Source organism: Typopeltis vanoorti, chromosome 19 (assembly GCF_054136105.1).
Source record: "Typopeltis vanoorti isolate ZY-2024b chromosome 19, IOZ_Tvanoo_1.0, whole genome shotgun sequence".
NCBI lineage: Eukaryota > Metazoa > Arthropoda > Arachnida > Uropygi > Thelyphonidae > Typopeltis > Typopeltis vanoorti.
The window spans coordinates 29851688-29875824 of NC_143567.1; the positions used below are offsets into that span (position 1 = coordinate 29851688).

Genomic DNA, 24137 nt, shown 5'->3' on the forward strand with positions numbered 1-24137 from the left:
AGAGATGATAGCCTGAGTTATGACTAACGAAGTCCTCAAGGAAAATAACACTACAGCTTGAAAATTAGGATGTAGAAAATAAACCATCAGACATAAATAATCAAGAAGGTGAGGGAATCTGTAGAGAGTAAGCAAATGCAGCAAAGTGCCAAAAGGAAATTTTGAGCTGGAGCATATATACCTATCAAAAAAAAAAAAAAAAAAAAAAAAAAAAAAAAAAAAAAAAAAAAATCCAGGTTGAAAATTCATGTGGGATGTCTGATGTAATACCTGTACAAATACCACTCTTGTAATGGATGGAATCATGCCAAATAGTTCAACAAGGATGCCAGAGGAGGTTCCATTAGAAATAAAAGGGTCTGGTTTTGAGTTGAAAGCACACCCCAACTCAACATCACCAAAGTTAAACATCGGTACTATCAACATAAACCTGAATGGCAGAGAAATGGAGTTAGCTGAGGAATTAGATAAGTACCAGATCGACATAATAGGGGTGACTGAAACAAAAGAGACAAAAACAGGTGAGATCTTTCTGAGCAATAAATACAAAATGTTATATTCAGGCAATGACAATCAAGGAAAAGAAGGAGTAGCCATAGTATTCAACACAGAATACAAGGCTAATCTTCTTGAATGGCAGTCAGTCTCAAGTAGAGTAATGTGGGCAAATACGAGAATGGGGAACTGGACAATGAGACTTATTTGTGCCTATGGTCCCACAGAAGGTTCTACTAAGGTAGAAGTGAAGGAATTTTTTGAGGCTTTAGAAAAAGCCAATGACACAATGAAAAATTGGTCCTTGTTGGGGATCTAAATAGCAGAGTAGGAAATGATTGTGAGACATAACAAAACATTTTGGGAAAATTTGGAGAAAAGAGCAAAGCTAATAATAATGGCAAATATCTGTTGGATTTCTGCTCAGGACATGGACTGGTTATTACTAATACCATGTTCCAACATAAAAATGTGCACAAATTCACATGGAGAGAAGAGGCAAGAAATAAGAAAAGTCTCATTGACTATGTTATTGTTGATAACGATGTTTTCTCCCTGGTGCAGGACACCAGAGTATACAGAGGATTTGAAATTGGAAGTGATCACTATTTAGTCTTGAGCAGGATAAAATTGAATTTCATATTGAAAAGAATAACATGCAAGAAAGTTTTAAAGGGAATAAAAGTTGAGCAGCTCTCAGATGTGAACTGTAGACTAAAATACACAAAGATTATTGCAAAAAAATGAAAGAGTTTGAGAACAAGAACCAAACCTTGGAGATTCAGTGGCAAACCTTGAAGAAAACCCTGATTGATTCAGCCAGAGGCATATGATGAGGTTGTTTGCAAGAATAGAAAAATCAGAACTCCCTGGTGGACACAGGAAGTTAAAGAGGCAGTGAAGGAAAAGAAGAAAGCATATCAAAAGTTCCTGGCAAACAAGTCAGCTTGTGCGCTTAGAGAATACAGAGACAAATGTAAGAAAGCTAAACACTGTGTAAAACTAGCTAAACAAAAGTCAATGGAGGACTTTGGCAAGAACATAGAAAATAAATATCAAGAAGGTGGTAAGATATTCTGGAGGTTGTTGAAGAAGCTTAGAAATGGAGGAAAGAGTGCTGTAAATGGTGACATGAAAATGGGAGAAAAAGATATCCTTGAAGTATGGAGTAATTACTTCGAAAAATTGCTAAATGAAACAAACAGTGATGGCAGCACAGTGGTAAAAAACACTGACCAGGCATGCAGTCAGGAATACATAACATACTTGAAGTAGAAAAAGCCATCAAAGGCTTAAAATGTGGAAAGGCAGCAGGAGTAGATGATATTCGACCAGAAATGCTGAAGTATAGTGGTATAAAAATCTTACAGTGGCTGCACTGCATAGTTCAGAAGGCCTGGACAGAGGGATGAATTCCTGATGATAGGACTAGATCTCTAATAGTACTCATATATAAAAAGGGAAATAAAACAATGTGAGAATTACAGAGGTATTTCCCTAGTGAGTGTTCCGGTCAAGATTTATGCCAGTATACTTGAGAAACGGTTGAGAGATTTGTGGGAAAAGCCTTGGTGAAGAACAAGCTGGATTCAGGTCAAATAGAGGCTGTCAGGATCAGATCTTCACTTTACGACAAATAGTTGAGAAATCATGGGAATATAACAAAGATCTGTATTTAAGTTTTGTCGATTTGGAAAAGCCATATGACAAGGTGCCAAGAGAGAAACTATTCAATACGCTACAGTTATAGAGTGTCAATGGGGAATTATATCAAGCAATACTTAGTCTTTATTTGAGTTGTAAGTCAGCAGTTAGAATTGAAGGAAGTACAGGAAAATGGTTTAATGTTAAATCTGGTGTGAGACAAGGATGTGCATTATCCCCTCTGCTATTCATCATCTATATGGACCACATTATGAAGGAAAGTTGTATTAAACATGATATCAGAATTGGAGATGTTAATGTCAGCTCTTTGCTTTATGTGGACGATGTTATACTTCTAAATAAATGTACTACAAGTTTGCAAGATTCCTTGACTAAATTGAACAACTGTTGTAATAAATATGGTATGAAGGTCAGCAATAAAAAGACAAAGACAATGAAAATAGGTAGAATTGTTGAAAATGTCAACTGTGTTGTGAACAGGGAACCTGTGGAACAAGTAAAATATTTCAGCTACTTAGGCATGATTTTTAGTAAAGATGGTAAATTAAATATGGATATAGATCACAGAATCAACAAAGCTGGTATGGTAGGAATCAACTGAATAAATTCATATGGAATAAGAGAGAAATTAGTCAGAACACTAAATTAGCTGTATACAAGACAGTGGTGTTCAAACCAGTTTTAACTTCTGGATCTGAGAGCTGGGTCAGAAGTAAAACACTTGACCAAAGAAAAGAGACTGCAGATATGAGATACCTGAGAAAGATTAGTGGCATAAACAGATGGCATCAATGGCAATATCATATTAAAAATGAGGATATTAGGAAAAAACTTGACATTGTCAGCATCCAGGAATGCATCAGCAGAGCTAATCTCAGGTGGTATGGTCACTTGAACAGAATGGGCAAGGAAAGATTAGCAAAACAAGTGTTCTCTGCCATGGTATACCACCATACTTCAGCATTTCTGGTCGAATATCATATACTCCTGCTGCCTTTCCACATTTTAAGACTTTGATGGCTTTTTCTACTTCAAGTATGTTATGTATTCCTGACTGCATGCCTGGTCAGTGTTTTTTACCACTGTGCTGTCATCACTGTTTGTTTCATTTAGCAATTTTTCGAAGTAATTACTCCATACTTCAAGGATATCTTTTTCTCCCATTTTCATGTCACCTTTTACAGCACTCTTTCCTCCATTTCTAAGCTTCTTCAACAACCTCCAGAATATCTTACCACCTTCTTGATATTTATTTTCTATGTTCTTGCCAAAGTCCTCCATCGACTTTTGTTTAGCTAGTTTTACATGGTGTTTAGCTTTCTTACATTTGACTCTGTATTCTCTAAGCGCACAAGCTGACTTGTTTGCCAGGAACTTTTGATATGCTTTCTTCTTTTCCTTCACTGCCTCTTTAACTTCCTGTGTCCACCAGGGAGTTCTGATTTTTCTATTCTTGCAAACAACCTCATCATATGCCTCTGGCTGAATCAATCAGGGTTTTCTTCAAGGTTTGCCACTGAATCTCCAAGGTTTGGTTCTTGTTCTCAAACTCTTTCATTTTTTTGCAATAATCTTTGTGTATTTTAGTCTACAGTTCACATCTGAGAGCTGCTCAACTTTTATTCCCTTTAAAACTTTCTTGTATGTCATTCTTTTCAATATGAAATTCAATTTTATCCTGCTCAAGTCTAAATAGTGATCACTGGAGTAGATGGTATTCGACCAGAAATGCTGAAGTATGGTGGTATAAGAGTCTTACAGTGGCTGCGCTGCATAGTTCAGAAAGCCTGGACAGAGGGACAAATTCCCGATGATTGGAGTAGAGCTCTCATAGTACCCATATATAAAAAGGGAAATAAAACTGAATGTGAGAATTACAGAGGTATTTCCCCACTGAGAGTTCCTGGCAAGATCTATGCAAATATACTTGAGAAACGGTTGAGGAGAATTGTGGAAGAAAAGCTTGGTGAAGAACAAGCTGGATTCAGGCCAAACAGAGGCTGTCAGGATCAGATCTTCACTTTACGACAAATAGTCAAGAAAGCATGGGAATACAACAAAGATGTATTTAAGTTTTGTCGATTTGGAAAAGGCATATGACAAGGTGCCAAGAGAGAAGCTATTCAATACGCTGCAGTTATATGGTGTCAATGGGGCATTATATCAAGCAATACTTAGTCTTTATTTGAGTTGTAAGTCAGCAGTTACAATTGAAGGAAGTACAGGAAGATGGTTTAATGTTAAATCTGGTGTGAGACAAGGATGTATGTTATCCCCTCTGTTATTCATTATCTATATGGATCACATTATGAAGGAAAGTGGTATTAAACATGATATGAAAATTGGAGATGTTAATGTCAGCTCTTTGCTTTATGCAGATGATGTTATACTTCTAAATAAATCCGCTACAAGTCTGCAAGATTCTCTGACTAAATTGAATAGCTGTTGTAACAGATGTGGTATGAAGATCAGCAATAAAAAGACAAAGACAATGAAAATAGGCAGAATCACTGAAAATGTCAACTGTGTTGTGAATGGAGAACCTGTGGAACAAGTAAAACATTTCAGCTACTTAGGCACAATTTTTACTGAAGATGGTAAATTAAATATAGAAATAGACAACAGAATCAGTAAAGTTGGTATGGTGGGAAGTCAATTGAATAAATTCATATGGAATAAGAGAGAAATTAGTCGGAACACTAAATTAGCTATATACAAGACAGTGTTCAAACCAGTTTTATCTTATGGATCTGAGAGCTGGGTCAGAAGTAAAACACTTGACCAAAGACTAGAGACCACAGATATGAGAGTCCTGCGATAGATTAGAGGCATGAACAGATGGCATCAATGGCAATATCATATTAAAAAAAAAGGACATTAGGAAAGAACTTGACATTGTCAGCATACAGGAATGGATTAGCAGAGCTAATCTCAGGTAGTATGGTCACTTAAACAGAATGGGTGAGGAAAGATTAGCAAAACAAGTGTTCTCTGCCATGGTAGTAAGAAAATGACCCAGAGGAAGACCAAGATATAGGTGGATTGATATTGTACAAAGTGCCTTAGATGATAGAAATATAAGATCTGATAATGTTGGAGTCTTGACAAGTAACAGACTGATTTGGAGGAAAATTGTAGATAGGAAGTTAGTAATGATGTAAATTTTTCATGTAGTACTATCATATCCTGTACACCCCTTGAGGGTACATGTCAGGAATTTGACGATGATGGTTTTGAGTTGTAAATAATGCACATCAGCCATGTCTGGACACAAATGTTGGCAATGGCTAGCAGTGAAAAAGAGGAAGGATGAGCAGTGTGTGCATGTTTGAGGGGAGAGAGAAATGAAAACTGCAATATTTCCCACACAGAAAGCAGGATGCTCCATTGCATGCTGTTATAAACAGACCATTCACCATCTCATAGAATAAGTGGCAGCAGGATTATTCCCTAGCCAGTCAGAAAGCATTCCAATACATTATCATCAGGTTCAGTTTACTGTCTAGAAGCAACACTCGATGACATTGTTTCCTAATTTGAAGTTTTCACTATGTATAACCTTTCTTATTTGTTATCTTACAAAAAGTTATTGCATAAGGATCAAAGCTGAATAACTGGGAGGAGACTACCATGTAGCCCCTCATTAAATCCAGAGAAATGAATAGGACTTCTGGCCTACTACCCTCACCTTCTCTCATAGTGCACTCCATTAGTAGGTATTTACTTGGATACTCAACAAACAAGGATGGGCAATTTGGGATTTAGTTGAAAAAAATTGTATTCTTATTGGCTTAAATAATGGTACAACATGAAAGGGTTGTTGCCTGGTCAAACAATGTACCTTACTGTTTTTGTCAGGGACCAAGGCAAATAGCAGAAAGTCAACTGCTGAAACCAACTCCAAACCACTATCAGTAGAGTTCAAGACTGGCACCATCAACACAAAAAGCATGGAAAATTAAACTAGCAGAAGATTAAATAAGTACCAGACAGACATAACAGGTGTTACCAAAACAAAGAAGACAGGTGCAGTTCATCTAAGCAACAAATAAGATATTATTCAGGCAATAATGATTACATAAAGAAGGTATAGCTGTAGTATTTAACATCAAATATAATCTTTTTGAATGGCAGTTAATATTAAGTATAGTGATATGAACAATTATGGAGAATTAGACAGTGACTTATTTGTTATGGTCCCACAAGAGGTTCTAGTGTGGAAGAAGTGGAAGACTTTTTTTAAGACATTAGAGAAGGCAGTTGACACAAAGTTCATCCTTGAAGATCTAAACAGCAGAGTAAGAAATTATTACCAGACATATAGAAATGTTTAAAAATATTACAGAAATAAAAAAAAAAATGAAATAAGAAATTATATAAGCATCTCTGGAAAATTTGGAAAAAAAGAGCAAAGCTAACAATAATGGTATGTACCTGCTGGATTTCTATTCAGGACAGGGACTAGTCATTGCTAATACCATGTTCCAATATAAAGACTTTGCACAAATTCACATGGAGAAAAGACACAAGAAATAAGCCTAACAGACGACTAGATTATTGTATTTTTGTTACCAATACCTTCACACTGGTTCAGGATCAGAGTAAACAGAAGATTTCAAATTGAAATGATTATCTTTTGTTTTTGAGCAGGATAAAACTAAATATCATATTTTAAAGAAAAACATGTCAGAAAATTTTAAAAAGCATCGAAGTTGAGCAGTTTTTCAAGGTGAACTGAGACTCAAATACACAAATGTATTATTCAAGACATGAAAGAGTGTGAAAACAAGAACCAAATCTTAGAGATTTGGTGGCAGACCTTGAAGAAAACATTTGCTAATTCAGCAAGAGAAGCATTTAATGAGGTTATCTGCAAGGACAGAAAAATTAGAACTCTATGGTAGACTCAGGAAGTAAAAAAAAAAAAAAAAAAAAAAAAAAAAAGGCAGTCAAGAAAAAGAAGGAAGTGTGTTGAAGTTTATCAAGTAATAAGCATATCCTCTGAAAGAATACAGAGAAAAATGTAAGAAAGCAAAGCAATATATAAAACTAGTTAAACAAAACCATGGGACAACTTTGGTAAGGATAGACAAGATAAACAAGAAAGTAGCAAAATATTCTGGAGGCTATCAAAAAGCTTCGAAAAAGAGGAAAGAGTAATGTTAAAAGTTACAGGAAAACTGAAGACAAAAATATTCTAGATGCTAGAGTAATTATTTTGAATTTAAAAGGTGTGAGAACACAGTTGTAGAAAACATTCAAGAGGAATGCAATCAGGAGTGCATATCAGTACTTTAAGTAAAAAAAAAAAAAATCTATCTACAGCCTGAAATGTGAAAGCCAGCTGAAATAGATAACAATCAACAAGAAATGATCAAAAATAGGGAGGTGTTTATTTTTTGTCATTTACTATTTCTGTAAAGAGATTGTTTTTATACTCTGAGTGTTTAGTATTTACAAAGGTTCAATTCCGATTGGTGAAATGACTTTTTCACCAATCGGAATTGTTTCTTTTAGAATCCAGAAAATTATTGACTCGAGACCAAATAAAAAAGTATATACATTTAATGATACTAAAACAATATATACATTTTAAATAAAAGTACATAAATAACTACAAAATTAACTGGATCCAAGGGCTTTTAAACTAAATCTACACTTTAGAGATTTTCTTATCCAAAAATATTAAAATCATTCATTCTGTGACTCATTCTATTATTGGATTGTTTGACATATACTTAATCATATCTACCAGACTAAACACCTTGTTTTCACAACGACAAAAATGTTCAGAGTTAGTTTCTTTGTCCCTTTCCAAAAATATAAAATTTCCTTCTTTTCCATGGGATCCTTTTTATCTCCTCTATATAGCATACAATATTATTCCTGTCTCACTGAAGCATAAATATTCTTACCTCTTGAAGTTCTATTTTATGTACAATTTACTAATTTTTGTACCAGAGAAAGAAGTTTATTCTACTACTTCATAAACAATATATCTAAGTTGAAACTGTTAAGCCACTTAACAGCTTCAAATTTCACCAATTGCTTTATCCATAGTAATTCAGTGTCCATAAGAACAGAAAACGAAACTTTCCATTCAGCATTTCCTTGAACATTCAATTAGAATGCTGACTGCAATATCTTCTCTTATTTACTAAATACTTATTGATAGTCTCAACTCCTTCAGTTTAAAGATTCACAGTTCTATGATTGCTTTTCGGAATCTTCTATTAATATTTTCTCGACTGTCATGTAAAACTTAAAAACTTCTTAAGAACAAAATTCTCCGGTTGCTGTTCTCAAATTTCGATTAGCTCTCTACTATTTTTTTTTCCTTTACTCTGATACTGAACGATCTCTGTCAGCTGTCAATCACCCACCAAGCTCCTTAGCGAGCATGCGCACTCCATGTAAATGGCAAGCGAGAAGTTATGTATAATGGATGACGCATTGTCTTCATTAGTGTAAACAGAATGTCTTCACAAACCACAACAAATATCTCAACACTTAACAAAAATTTTTGAATTACATTAAAGAAGACCGAAATTATTACAAACTATCAAAATCTAGTACATCAAAATTACATAGTAATTACATCAAATACACCAAAATTTCAAATGCTTTACATTTCTTTTTACAATAATATATCAATAACAGGTACAATGCAAGTGCAGATATACATGTTACGAAACCAAAACTAATGATATATTAGTATAGAGAAACAATTATAAAAGATTCATAATTGTAAATTATGATTTTTTTACAGAGATTATATCAGGATTTTTCCATGATGCTGAAAGTCAGAACATAGGCCTACCTAACAAATGCAGTGTGGTTATTTCAGTGAAAATATTGGAATATTTCGTGGCACACGGTTTGGGAACCACTGATTTAATTATCCTTGTGGAAAGCCTTGGGAGCCCGTTCATAAGTACGAAACACTGCAAGTCAGGTTGTCTGTAACCCAGGGACCACATGTACTTTAAAGGTACTTAAGAGGAGTTTGATAATGGTAAACTGTGTACTCTGGTCTGCCTCACTCCTTCATTTGCCATACCACAAACCTAGACTTCTCCCATTAGCTAGTCATATTAATTTTGCACTCATTTTGAAAATTATTATTATTATAATATGGAGTCCAATGACTCGTTGCGAGAGACCTAATCTATCCACACAATCTAGCATATCTCTCCTTGACATACAAAGCACTCGCAACTGACTCTAGCAACCCATTCCACTCATCCACTACTCTCCAACAAAAAAAATCTAGTCATCATACCCCTATTAACCACACCTTTATTCAAATTCCCGAGATGACCCCCCCCCCCCTTGTTCTGGTCCCTCTAGCCAAGTACTGGACCATTTCCCCAGCATCAATCCTATAAAACCCTTTAAGCAACTTAAATGTTTCTATCATATCTCCTCTTTTTCTCCTATCAATCAACTTCTGCAATTCACAGGCCACTCACCATCTTGGTCATTCACCTCTGAACCTTCTCCACCACTTCCTCATCCCCAAGAAACAGAAACCCAGGGAACCAGACTTGAGCACAGTAGTCCAGATGTGGGCATAATCAAGGCCTTATAAACAACTCTGTGATCTCTACTTGTTAATGTGTTCTTCAATAGCCAAGTAAACTTATGGGCTACCTTAGCAATGTGTCCTCTAAATTTTAATTCTGTCTACTACTACCACCCCTAAATCTCTACCTTCATCTATTACTGGAGTACAGTGCCATCAATGTGATAATACATAGCTTGTAATCTATTTATCCCAAAATGCATAACTTTACATTTCTCAAAATTAAACTGACACCTATTAACTTTTGATGACAGCCTATTTAAATCATCCTATAAGCTTTTCACATGGCCTTGATTAACTATTACTCTACTTAATTTTGCATCATCAGAAAACAACTGAATATTTCCTTTCAGATTATTTCCTATATCATTTATGTATAAATTAAACAGCAATGGTCCCAGCACTGAACCTTGTGGCACACCACTAGTCACCTGCTTTCACCTCGATTCTGCTCTTCCATATACCACTTTTTGATATCTGTCCAGCAGGCCACCCTCTTATCCACTTAACCAGTGTCATATCCATCCCCCATTTGTTCGAATTGTCAAATGCCTTTGCACAATCCAGCAGAATCATCGTGTAGCCATTTCCTTTATCCAACTCAGCTGTTCCTCTATTATAAAAAGTTAGTAAATTACTAAGGCGTGCCCGAATCTTCACAAATGACCTTCATACAGTATCATATTTTGCTCTACCCATTCTTGAATTCTCTTCAACAATTTTTCTAGTGCTTTTACCACCACACCCGAGATACTGATTGGTCTATAATTTGCTACTGCAGTCTTAGAATTCCTTTAGTGAAAATTAATTACTGAAAATTACTTAATACTCTTGTGATCATATGATGTTTTCTACTGTTATTTAAGGTTTGCCTATTTTAAGCTGAGCACATTAAGCATAAGAAATATGCACTAAAAAGGCTATAAGTTTTTAAACTGAATATTTCTAATGAGACTGAAATATGGCAAATGATGGGATTTGCTAAAAATTTCATCCAGTGATATCCAAATTTTAACTGGATGTAAGTGCATGTAAAAAATGCATTTTGACCCATATTCACAGAATTATGACCCTAAAGTGGTGTTCCAGCTATTAAGATAATGAAGCATGCTTTAATTTTTAAAAATTTTTAGTTTCCTCCAACTTTTTAATATTAAAAATAAGAAACAGAACAAGGTTGAATGTAGTAACTAAGTGCTTTTGGCATGTTCTGCTGGTTTGACACAAAGCTAAGCTTTGAGAAAGAGTTCCCTCCCCCCTCCACATTCATTTTAAAAATATGTGCTTGTTCTTTTTTTTTTTTTTTTTTTTTTTTTTTTTTTTTAGAAAAGACTATCCACATAACATATATCCATAAAACAGCAAAAAAATTTGTTGGTTGGGTGACAGAGTGTACAGCATATTTTGCTTTCCAACATACATAATGTAAGTGGTGCAGTGGAATGATTGTGTCTTCAGATGACAATTTTCATTGTCTAGTGTAGGATTACCACCCCACTCACAATTGAAGATAGGAAGAGTGAAAAGTATGATGTTTGGTCCCCAGAGTAGGGTTCCTGGATTTTATTATCCAATCCACACTATTAAAGTTCTATAGGTTTACAATAATTACAATCACAGAAATCATTGTGAACCTAAAGTTCTATAGATTTACAATGATTTCTGTGATTGTAATTAAAAGGGAACCTAACTTCCTTTTCAGAATATTTTTTAAATGTTTAAATACAAAAAATTAATGACTATGAACAATTTTAAAAATGACAGTAATCAGCATAGTTTATTCAGGTATGAACAGGAAAATATATACAGAAATATTGCATACAATAAAAACACTGGTGAGGTGGATGTCTAAGTTGGTGTTCCTAACCACCTGAGTTAACTTCTGAATAAATGTTTCTAGTAGGTTTGGTGGATTGCTTTAAGAATTAGGAATATGATCTTGACATATATATGCTACTACTGCTTGAAGGTACATCATCTCAAGGTTATCAATAGCCTATTGATAACATTAATAAAGTGTTGAGTAATGATGTTCCCTGCTGGGAACCATATATAAATATAGTTTGAATGACGTTTTGTACAAATGAATTTTGGTGTTTGTGGTGGTAAGTTAGAATTCTGGATATCAGTTAGGCTTTTATGCAAGAGCTTTGTGCTTTCATTTCACTATGTTTAAATATTAATAAAAGAACCTTAAGATACTGACACAGTAGCATAAATTACCATGAAAAGAGTAATCCAAAGATTTATGTCAAAAAACATTTTTAAAACATGACAGAAAAATAATTTTTGGATGTAAGCCTATGTATGGATTAGGCTAGTAAGTGTAAGAAATTATCAGCTTACTGCTAATTTTGTCTATTGGTATCATACAAATCACACATTATATAAAGTGTTTAGAAATTAAAACATACTCTTTGCAATTTTCAGGATTATCTGTATCTGTAAAATTGGATGGTGAATCATCTTCTTTATAATTATTAGAAAAAGGATCCTCGGTGTCATTTAAATTATGGGTTGTACTTTCTACAGCTGGAAAATATGATTCAGGCTCAGTTTCCATGAAGTCATCTTTACCTGTCCCATTCCTGTGCAGCTCTAAAGGGGGGAAAATCAAGGTTTTGTTATGTATTATTATTTCTATCATAAGAAATTTCTCCAATGAAAAATATCTTGATATTCAATTCGAAAATACTTCATTTCATATATATTGCAATTTTTTTTTTTTTTTTTTTTTTTAAATCAGAAAATATAACCTGTTTGCCATCAACGGAGAAACATTTGTCAGTTCAAGTTGGGTTTGCTGGAATTACTGTTGAGACAACAAAGTCTACATGATCAGTGAACTATGTTGTTTATTCCATGGAAGAGGTCTCTCACTGGCTTATAGGATGAACATGAGTTTTCTAAAGGAAATATACTGCTACCTCTGCATGAGAATTGGCTAACATGCTTTCAGTTAAAAAGAAGTCACAGAAGTTCTTCACATCATACATGGGATCCAAAGCTTTTCAAATTAAAAAAAAGTAACTGCTCTATGGCAGCACTAACGTTTTGTGAACAAAGGTAGAAGTTAGCTAAACATTATGAATAAAATCTGCAAGTTACTGTATGCTGATTTATTAAATTTATATATGAAAAAATTATTAAAAAAATCAAATTTTTAGATATGCCATTCCTCTCAGAGCGTCTTATGGCTCCACAACTTGGTAATAAAATTGATGTACAAGGCAGGTTCCAAAAGTTTCCAGGCTGGCATACAAAATTCACGACAATTTTAAAATGCTGTATGTGACAGATAGCACCATCTATAGGGAGCTTAGTGTACCAATTTCAACTCCCTACCTGCGTTATTCAGTTGGAGGCACTTGCTTGACTAACGTGGTATGCTAAGTGGCTGTAATGTTAATAACTGAGTACCATGCTGATAGTTTTTCACCAAAGAAGGGCTTTCTCCAAGTGCTATCAAACAGCGATTGGATAGTTTATGGGGAAGCTCCTTCTTCATATTCTACCAAGAAGGAATGGGCTAAACAGTTTTGCCTAGGAAGAGAGAGCATCGAAGATGATCCTCGTGATGGTCAGCCTGTGGAAATGATGACTGAAGAAAATATCTCTTGTTGAGGAAAAACTACTCAATGACAGATGGCTGAAGCTCAAATAAATCTTAGCAAGGTTGGAGCTTTCTATAATAACCGTCTTTCGCATAATTCATGAGACGCTTCACATGAAAAGGTCAGTGCAAAGTGGGTTCCCCAACTTCTCTCTTCAAATTCAGAAGAAGCATCGACTGACCTGTTCCCACAAGTTCTTGGAGCTTTATCAAGGGAATCAGAGAGAAGTGCTGGAATCCATTGTCACTGGGGTTGAAACTATGGTTCTTTATTACAATCCTCTTTCTAATAAGCACTCCATAGAATGATGCAAATCAGGTAAAGCGCTGCAGAGAAAAGGTCACTCAGTCCACAAGAAGATCATGGCAATAATCTTTTGGGATTGTCAGAGAATTGACTAACTTCAAGGAAAGGAATACCACTGTGAATTCAGAATATTATGCTTCACTCCTGCACAAACAATGTCATAAAGGAGAAGAGACGAGAAATGCTTAGTCATGGTGCTTGCCTGCTCCACCAATGCTCCAGTCAATATGGCTAATGTTGTGAAGACTGCAATGGAGGACTGTGGCTTCTAGGAGATTGAACATCCACCCTACAGCCCAGATCTAGCATACAGTGAACTACTAACGCTTCTCAAAACTGAAGAAAGGGCTTTGAGGAAGAAAATTCGCAGATAACAATGAGGGGGAAAGATGCATTTTTAGACCATTTTGCAGACAAAAGTACAGACTATTTTTGAAAAGGCATAGAAATGTTAATTCAAAGATGTGAAAAGTGTTGAAGTAAAGGGAGATTATGTTGAAAAGTGACACGGTTGTTTTCTTTCTATCACCTCTAAAAGTTACTCAGACCGGAAACTTGTGGAATCACCATCATAATAAAATGAACTTCACTTAAATGCTAACAAGTTTTTTTTTTTTTTTTTTTTTTTTTGGGGGGGGGGGGAGAATACCACTCAGTTGTTTTAGAATTCCAATTTCAAATTTTCACTCTTACTCTATTTATTCTTCAAACTCTAGGTAAAGATTCAGAAATTGCATCATTTAAAGAATATTTTACAATGCTTCCTATGCACTGCTGGTATTCTTCTCATCCAACACCCCTCCATGTGGGGCACCTGTTTGTGGTAGAGGGGACCTCCCAGTTATGGTACTGGCCCTTTTCATTCTTCTTCTTTTTCTTTGCTTTACTTCCCGAATTCTTGGCTCTGCTTCTCCTGAGTCTTTTTCACTATCCTTTTTTCCAGACCACCATCACTGGGATCCAACACCCTGCTGCTGTGTGGTGTGGCCCGTGGACATCCAGAAAGGGGGATCCTGGTAGTCCTGCACTACTTTGATCACTGCTTTGACAAGATGGGCGGACCTGGATGACCCAGACTGGATCAATCAGCTAGTGTGCTTGCCTGCAAGGGTCAACGGTGTTGCAGTAAGTCTCCCACCCTATGGTACGGAATCAGGAATCCTAGACCTGCTGTAGTGCTGGTATAGCGTTCAGGGTAGCCACGGACGCTATATAGGCCATGTGTGGCTCTGTGGTTGGTGGGGAGCTCTGGCGCCAAACTAAAAACTCCTTGAGAATGAATCCTTCATCCTCAAATGTTTCAGGGACCCTAACAAAGTACTGTACCCTAGATACAGCATATGGAAACAGAAGAAAGAAACAAAAGATATCAGATACTAACATAAATGTACCAACCTTTTTAATTATTCATGCAACAGGTGAAAAACCAATTGGGAAAATGTCACCCTTCTTTATTCAGAAAGGTTTAGAAGGACTGGCAGGACCTCCCACAACTGTTAAGTAATCACGTTCTGGTGATATCCTCATGGAAACACTGTCAGTAACATTCTGAGAAACTATTGAGAGCAACAACAATAGGTGGAATACAAATCGCAGTAACATCTCATAGAACACTCAATTCCAGTAGAGGAGTGATATCAGAATGGGATCTCCTTGATGTTCCTGATGAGGAGATATGTTCAGAGCTTAAAGATAAAGGAGTGATGGGTGTAAAGCACATCCTGATATGTAGGGATGGTCGTCTGGTTTCAACCAAGAACATCATCCTTACTTTTAATACAGCTAGGCCTCCGACATCTGTAAAAGCAGGGTATCTCAGCTGTCCTGCTAGAATGTACATGCCCAAACTGCCTGTCGTGGTTCTACTACCTGTGGCCGATGTGGTAGTGAAGAACACGATAACAAATCTTGCTGTGCAAAAAAAGCTAAATGTGTTAACTGTCAGGGAGATTATGCAGCTTACTCTCGTGCATGTTAGAAATGGAAAGATGAAAAAGAGATACAAAAAAGAAAGCTGGCCACCATTACACCTGTTCTGAGATCCTCTTATGCTGAAAAAGTAACAATTAAAAAAGTACCAACAGCAACTCAAACATATACAGGGTGTTCGGGATAAATTTGACAGTTTCGTAAGGAAAAAGAAAATCTTCTTTGTATCTATTAAATTTAATGAATTGACAAAAAAACATTACAGGCAGAGTTAATTACAATACTATCAACAAGATTTACTCAAAATAACCACCATTAGCATTGATCACAGCTTCAATTCTGCTTCGGAACCTCGAACAAGCTGATGCTACAGTCTCCCTGGGAAGGGCCGCAAAAACTGTTTTAATTTTATCCATTAACTGGGCTTTTGTATTACTGGAAGTGCGATTGGTGTCTTTTTCAACTGCGCCCCATACAAAATAATCCATGGGGTTAAGGTCTGGGGAGTTTGGAGGCCAAACATTTGGACTGGTGAAGTCGTAGAAATTTTCAGACAACCATTTTTGACTTTTCCCAGAGGTGTGGCAAGGGGCCGAATCCTGCTGCCATACATACGGCCTACCATTGGCTACCCTTGTTATCCAGGGCTTGACTACAGTTAGCAACTCCACGAACAAAGCCCGAATTCCAATGCCAGGGTTCTTCAACACCTGTTCCTGCAGATTTGCGAGGAATTCTGCTGTACGAACGCAATCAGATCGTCTGCTAGGGATCTTTCTTCTTGCTACATCCTCGTAGTCACCATTGCAAGTCTCTAGTTCATGCCTGATTGTTTTTACTGTATTCAGGGAGCATTGGGCAGCAGTCGTAATATCCTTATTTTGATGGCGGGCACGAATCATCATGATACAAGTTATTCTCTTCCATGATTCAGGTGGGTTCCAGCTATCCATCCTTTCTGACATCTTGTGTATGAATGAAGAAGGGTCCAAACTTTTAAATGAAGAGAAGTGTGTGTTAATACATGTAACTTACGGAAAAATATAATTAATTATAAATATGTCAAATCTATCCCGAACACCCTGTATATCTGTTCCACCATCTGATAATTTCACCATACCTGAACTTTATGATCGCAAGTGCTTCCCTGTTGAGCGCATTAATCACAAGACCAATGGCCTTACTCCAGAGACAACTTCAAAAATGGTCCCAGTCGATGAAAACTCACCTGTCAAAAAAATTATGGCGGAGATAAATCTGACAAAGGTAAGTCCTCAACCTCCTGAAAACCAGACAAGTCAATAAAATCAAGACAATGGGAAAATTTTTACAATGGAATTGTCATGGGATTCGCCAAAATATCGATGATATCAAGATGTTGCAGAAACACAAATCAAACCTTACTATTTCTGTCTACAGGAAACATACTTAAGACCCAATGAGGACCATACCTTTAGGAATTTCACTGTTGTATGTAAGGACAGAACTGGAGGTGGTCCTGTTCATGGAGGAGTAGCTATCCTAGTGGGCAGTCATATTCTTTCCACCATGTCCAGCTTAATACTACTCTGGAAACAGTAGCGATTCGGCTCTCTGTGGGATTTCTTGTTACAGTATGTTCAATTTATTTACCACCGAGTGCTGAGTTAAATGAAATTGATCTTGACAATCTTATCTTGCAACTGCCTGAACCCATACTTTTGATGGGTGACTTTAATGGTCACAATACTGTGGGGTACTGCCAACACTAACTGACGAGGTCGAATAATTGAAAGAGTCCTTGATAATAATAACCTCTCCATTTTAAATAATAAAGTCAATACTTTCTTTCATATGCCTACCCATTTATATTCTGAAATTGATCTTACGATCTGTTCCCCTTCCATTTTTCCACTGCTCACATGGTATGTTGAAGAGAACATATACGGAAGCGATCACTTCCCTGTTCTCACAAAAACCATATTAACCCACCTGAATACCTATATGGAAAATGGAACAAGCTGATTGGAATAGTTTTCCTCATCTTGCAAAATTTAACGCTGATACTATCAATCAAACACATATCAATGAAGCGGTAAAGTATATAACAGAGTGCATTGTTCATGCAGCAGCAGCAGTCTCCATCCCGAAAACATCATCTCGGTTTCCATTCTATCCAAAGCCTTGGTGGAACGAAGAATGTCAGACAGCCAAAAAAGATCAACACAGAGCATGGGGCATATTTCGTAGATACCCCCACTACATCAAAATTAATAGCTTTCAAGCGTGCTCGAGCCAAAGCACGTTATGTGAGACATCAGAGTCAACAACAATCATGGATCCAATTTACTACATCAATTAATCAAATGACCAGTTCAAAAATTGTATGGGATAAAATCTGGAAAATGAAAGGCAGATATAGTACACATTGTTTGTCTACCTTAGACCACAATGGAAGTGTTATTGCTGATCTCAAAGCTATTGCAGACACTTTGGGAGAAACTTTTGCTAGAATCTTAGCAACAGCTTCATATTCTCCTGAATTTTTAATACTGAAAGAGCAGCAAGAGAAACAAAGGCTTAATTTTTCTACCAACATTCTTTAGCCATATAATCAGCCATTTGTTAAGGAGGAACTAAAAAGAGCTCTCCTACAATCTCATCCTAGTGCAGTAGGGCCTGATGACATCCAATATGAAATGATAAAACATCTACCATCATCTTCTATGGATCTTCTTCTCTTATTATACAATAGAATACTTGCAGAGGAAGAGTTTCTAAATTCTTGGCATAAGTCAATTGTCATTGCTATCCCAAAACTAGGAAAAGATCCAACACAAGCAAATAATTATTGACCCAATGCTCTGACCAGCTGTCTTTGTAAGATACTAGAGAAAATGGTTAATGCCAGACTTCTCTGGTATTTAGAAAGCAACGGTCTTCTCTCCAGTACACAGTGTGGTTTCCGTAGACATCGTTCAACTTTAGGCCATTTGGTTCGTTTAGAAACTCGTATAAGAGATGTATCTCTGAAGGGAGAACATCTCGTTTCAGTTTTCTTTGACATGGAAAACGCTTATGACACAGCCTGGAGATATGGCATATTAAAAGACCTCTATAACCTAGGTCTCAAAGGACACCTCCCTATATTTATTAAAAACTTTCTGTCCAGGCAAACTTTCCAAGTCAGAGTGAGAAGTACGCTATCTCGACCATATCATCAAGAACAGGGTATTCCCCAAGGCTCTGTCTTAAGTGTGACTCTGTTTGCTATTAAAATTAACTCAATCATTGAACAGCTTCCTCCCACTGTAGACAATGCTCTACATGTTGATGACTTCACAATTTACTGTCACTCACGTAACATGAGGATAATTGAAAGACAACTTCAGCAAGCAATTGACCATGTCTCTCTGCGGGCTCTTAATAATGGGTTTAGGTTTTCAACAGAAAAAAAGTGTCTGTGTGCACTTCTGTCGAAAACACACTCATCGCCCAGATCCTAAATTAAGAATGGGACATACTGTTATTCCAGTAACTACAGAAACCAAGTTCTTGGGACTCATCTTTGCCAGAAAACTCTAGCACACATTCGTGAACTAAGAGAAAAGTGCAAAAAAAACTTTGAACCTCCTTCGCACTCTATCGTCTACTGAATAGGGTGCTGATCGAGCTTCACTGCTCCATCTTTATCGTGCACTTATACGTTCAAAGCTGGATTATGGGTCCCAAGTCTATGATTCTGCAAGACAGAGAAACCCACAATGGTTGGATTCCATCCATCATCAGGGTATACGGATAGCTACTGGTGCCTTTTGCACATCATCCACTCAAAGTCTTTATGTTGAAGCAAATGAACTGGCTCTATCGCTTCGATGGAAACAGTTCTCTTAATTATGCCCTAAAAATAAAATCTCTCCCACATCATCCTACATGGACTAGTATCTTCTCTCTGCATTGAGAAGCTCAATATCATACACATCAAACTGCCATACATCCTTTTGGTATGTGTGTTCAAGAAACTGTGCGAGCTGTTGGTATAAATGTTGACATTATCTACACGAAACATAACAGCATTCCTACATGGCAGGTTTGCACACCATCCTGCAACCTCTCACTTTGTCAGTCACAGAAATCTTATACTCCATCATCCATCTATCTGCAATTGTTTAATGCACACAGAGCAGCACATGCTGATTTCCTACCCATCTATACTGATGGTTCAAGAACTAATACCTCTTTTGGCTGTGCTGCTGTGTTTCCTGACATTATTATCTCAAATCAGATCCCACCAGACTGCAATAATTATACAGCAGAGTTACATGCCATTCAGCTTGCACTTGTGCATATAAAAGAAAACTGCTACCAAAAATGTATAATTTACACAGACTCATTGAACTCTTAACAGGTTATCTCCTTTCCTATGTATAATCCACATCCAGTACTTTGAGGTGCTACACCTGTTTCACAAAACGAAAATCCTTAATTTTGACGTCGAGTTCTGCTGGATTCCCAGCTACATCGGAATTAAGGGAAATGAGGCTGCAGATGCTAAATCAGCTCATACATTCTCCACATACTTTTTGACAGTTCCATATACAGACTACAGACAGCTTATAAGATCAAAGCTAATTGCTCAGTGGGAGTCAACATGGAAGGAAACATTGACAAACAAATTATATGACATTAAACCTGAAATTAAGCACTGGCATTCTAGTCAACGTACAAAGAGAGGGGAGGAGGTTGTTTTTGCTAGGCTCAGCATAGGTCACAGTCACCTTATGCATTGTTATTTACTGAGAGCTGATGACCTCCCATATGTTGAAAAATACAATACACATTTCACTATTTATCATATTCTAGTAGAGTGTCAACAATTTACACGAGAGAGGAATGAAATTTTCACCTATCTAACCAAGCCATATACACTCAGGGAAATGCTAGCAGACTCAAGCAGATTGTATGATGTTTTTAATTTTTTAGAAAGAATTAATTTGTACAAACACATTTGACTGTAAATTTGTTTATATATAAATACCGTATTGCTTAACGTAACTTTTATACATACATATTATTCATTAGTTTAAATTTTGACCAATTATATATTACTGTAGGCCTTGATCTTGTATATTTGCCACCCTGTTGTAATTTTGTTAATATGTAAATATCACAATGCTAAACTTAATTTTTATACATATATGCTGTATAATAAATCCTTTCAGACTCTTTATGTATTAGTATAATAACATTTGTTGTAATCTTACTATATGTAGATACTGCTTTCCTTGACTTGTATATGCATATGTTAACCTGTACTGTTATCTATTTATGTACGGCCGAAACATCTGCAGTAATTTTGTTAATATGTAGATACTGCATTGTTTAACTTAAATTTTGTATAGTATTTTATTTACTAATTTATTTTTCGACTAATCATGTATTGCTGTAGGACACCTTGTCTATTTGTTTACCTTCTAGTAATTCTGTTTATATGTATTGCAAAATTCTGTTTATACAGCATTGCTAAATTTAATTTTCACCCATGCATATTGCATAATAATCCCTTTTTGCCTATTTTTCTACTGCTGTAAAAGCATCTATATGTAGATACTGCATTCCTTGGCTTGATGTTGCGTATTTTGTGTATTAACTTATATCGTTAACTATTTTTATACTACCGTAATAACCTCTGACCTTGTTATTACAGTAGCTACACTAATTACTAGAAGGTACACAAATAGACAAGGTCTATTTGTGTACCTTCTAGTAATTCTGTTTATATGTATTGCAAAATTCTGTTTATACTGCATTGTTAAATTTAATTTTCACCCATGCATATTGCATAATAATCCCTTTTTGCTTATTTTTCTACTGCTGTAAAAGCTGGATTATGTAGATACTGCATTCCTTGGCTTGGTGTTGCGTATTTACTTATATTGTTAAACTATTTTTATACTACCGTAATAACCTCTGACCTTGTGTGTTGCTGTGCACTCTGCAGCAGTTCTGTTTATCTGTAGGTGATGCTTTTGTGGAACTAGATTTTTGTACAGACATATTGTTTACAATTTTCTGTAACTGCTTATGTACACAGGTATCCCTTGATTAAGGTGATTAATTAATCCCTCAATGTTACCGTGTATATCAAAATCACGTCAATCAAATATAATAATCAATAGTAAAAATTACAATTCGTCCATGATCGATTACTGTATTAATAATTCATTTTATATGGTACTCTTTTAGGAAAGATAAAAAATGAATGCAAAATAAATGTTTGTACCTATATTAGTTATGCAATTTTTTATAAAAAAAAAAAGTTATCAAGAGTCGTTTGAACAGTTTTAGTTTTTTTTTTTCTTATGAGCATATATTCCTTGGCAAACAAGCATTCTTTGATTAACATCTGGATCCATATCCATTACTTGTGCTTAGGCGATTCTAAACTGAAAAATATTCCATCCAATTCTTTGATTGTTATTTCCTTTGGAACCTCATCTTCACATTCCAGCTGTTCGGTGTCTTCATATGCGCATTGTTTTTCAATTTCAAGAAGATCGTTGTCACTGAAATCTTATGAATTTGAATCCAATAATTCTTTAATATCTTCTGCATCAACACTATCAAAATCAAGGTCTTCACCAATTGCAACTATTTCTTCAACCATGTTGTTCACAGGATTTTGAAAATCACCCAAGTTATTAGCGCATTCCAGCAAAATGTTTTACCAAACAGCTCTCATACAGCTAGAAAACACTTGTCTTCTAGCTCCCACGAGTCATGAATGTTTTCAACTGCGTGTTTAATGTTAAAAATTTTCCAAAATTCTTGGAGCCTAAACACATTTCCTCCCGTTGTTGTTTCTACTGCCTTTGAGAATGTCTTTTTAAGAAAATAGGGTTTGAAAGTTGCAATGACACCCATGTCCATGGGTTGTAGCAATGATGTCGTATTTTGTGGAAAAAATAAAACTTTCACATTCTCACACCGATCATCAAGAGAATTTGGATGACCAGGTGCGTTATTTAAATATTTTTTTTAAATACAGCAGAACAATTGGAGCTTGTAATACACCCACTCTTAATGCTTAATGGTAAGGAATGATGTCATCATGCTCATGAATTTTTTTTTTTTTTTTTTTTTGGCCAGGAAACTGCACGTTTTTGCATAGCAAATTTAAAGGCGCGTTAATTAAAACTCTTGCCGCATATATAAAGGGATTGTCTCAATTAATTTGGGTGCGTTAATCAAATCTCACATTAAGCAAAATTGCGTTAAGAGGGATACCTGTAATTGTATTCAGTATGGCACAGTATGACCTGTGTTGTCTTTGTGCCAAATAAACTATAAACCAAACCAATCCCATCCCATCCAAAAACCAATACCATGGGACAGAATCTAGCATGTCACCTTTTCTGATTGGAAGATCCATACACTTAGCTACTTCTCTAGTCAGTATGGCATGATCACTGTCAGCAACCTGATGTAGAAGACTTATAGCTTTAACTGAAACCCTTTCTGACTAATCAGATCTAACACTCTTTGACCTTGAGTTCCTCTGTCACATACTTTTTGAGGAAGTCGTTCCTCAAAAAGTATGCGACTTAATGTATAGTTAACTGAAGTCACACATAGTAACCACTCATTTTGATTACATGTTTATTTGATGTGTATTTCACCATCACTAGCAATTCAATCTTGTTAGACTCCACCTCACACCAGACATCTTCAAACTTACTGCCACATGGACAATTGCTAATATTGCAGTCATAGTCATTAGCAGCACATCCTCTCCTCTCTTATCCTTTCTAAAATTACTGGATCGATTTTTTGTGTGTTTTTTTTGGAAAGTTAGTATGGTTAGCATATCCATTCTCCAACCAAATTCTGCCATGAGCATGGATGTTTGTAAATGTCTTTAGGTGGACGATGGATTTCATCGCCTAGTGTGAGGCCACTGCCCTGCTTATTAGAGGCCTGAAGTGCCTTGAAAAAGTTCTATGTTTGGTCTCTAGACCTGGTAAAAATAAATAACATATATACATAAGCCTGTGTAGCTCAGTGGAAGTGGCACTTGCATCTTCTGCACTAGGCCTCCCTTAATGTAGACTTAAGTTCAAGTCTAGTCGCCGACTGGAGGAACTTTTTCTAAACCTATCTTCGACCGGTTTCCAAATTAATCAATCTCTGGCATAGGCAAGTGGATTTTTTCTCCTGGAAACTCGGGTTTTTCATCCTGTAAACTCAAGAATATTGTGGAACCCACATTATGTCAGACAGTAACATATCCTGTTAGCATTAGGTACCAAGAGATTGCAGCATCTGTTTGCTCATCTCTTCATTGATGCCACCTGTAATTAGTGATAGACATAGGCCAGCTATCTCTGATTGGCTACTAGTGGAAAATGAACTGCCCACTCAGTCTCAAAAGCTAGATAGGGGGTAGGCCTTGCCTACCCCCTAAAAGGCATTAGCTGATTTATTATATTTATCATCATCATCAAATTCCTGCCATGTACCCTCAAGGGGTATACAGGATATGATAGTACTACATGAAAAAAATT

The 24137-nt window shown here is 36.1% G+C and overlaps 1 protein-coding gene across 2 annotated transcripts in view; it reads right to left on the minus strand.

The window, feature by feature from the left end:
- LOC150095959 (sentrin-specific protease 6-like) overlaps positions 1-24137 on the minus strand; it is a 452901-nt gene that overhangs the window by 73038 nt on the left and 355726 nt on the right. For both annotated transcript variants that reach the window (XM_090408975.1, XM_090408976.1), the window contains one exon: positions 12160-12343. In XM_090408975.1, the coding sequence (XP_090265101.1) occupies positions 12160-12343 (184 nt within the window). The remainder of the gene's footprint in view (positions 1-12159; positions 12344-24137) is intronic.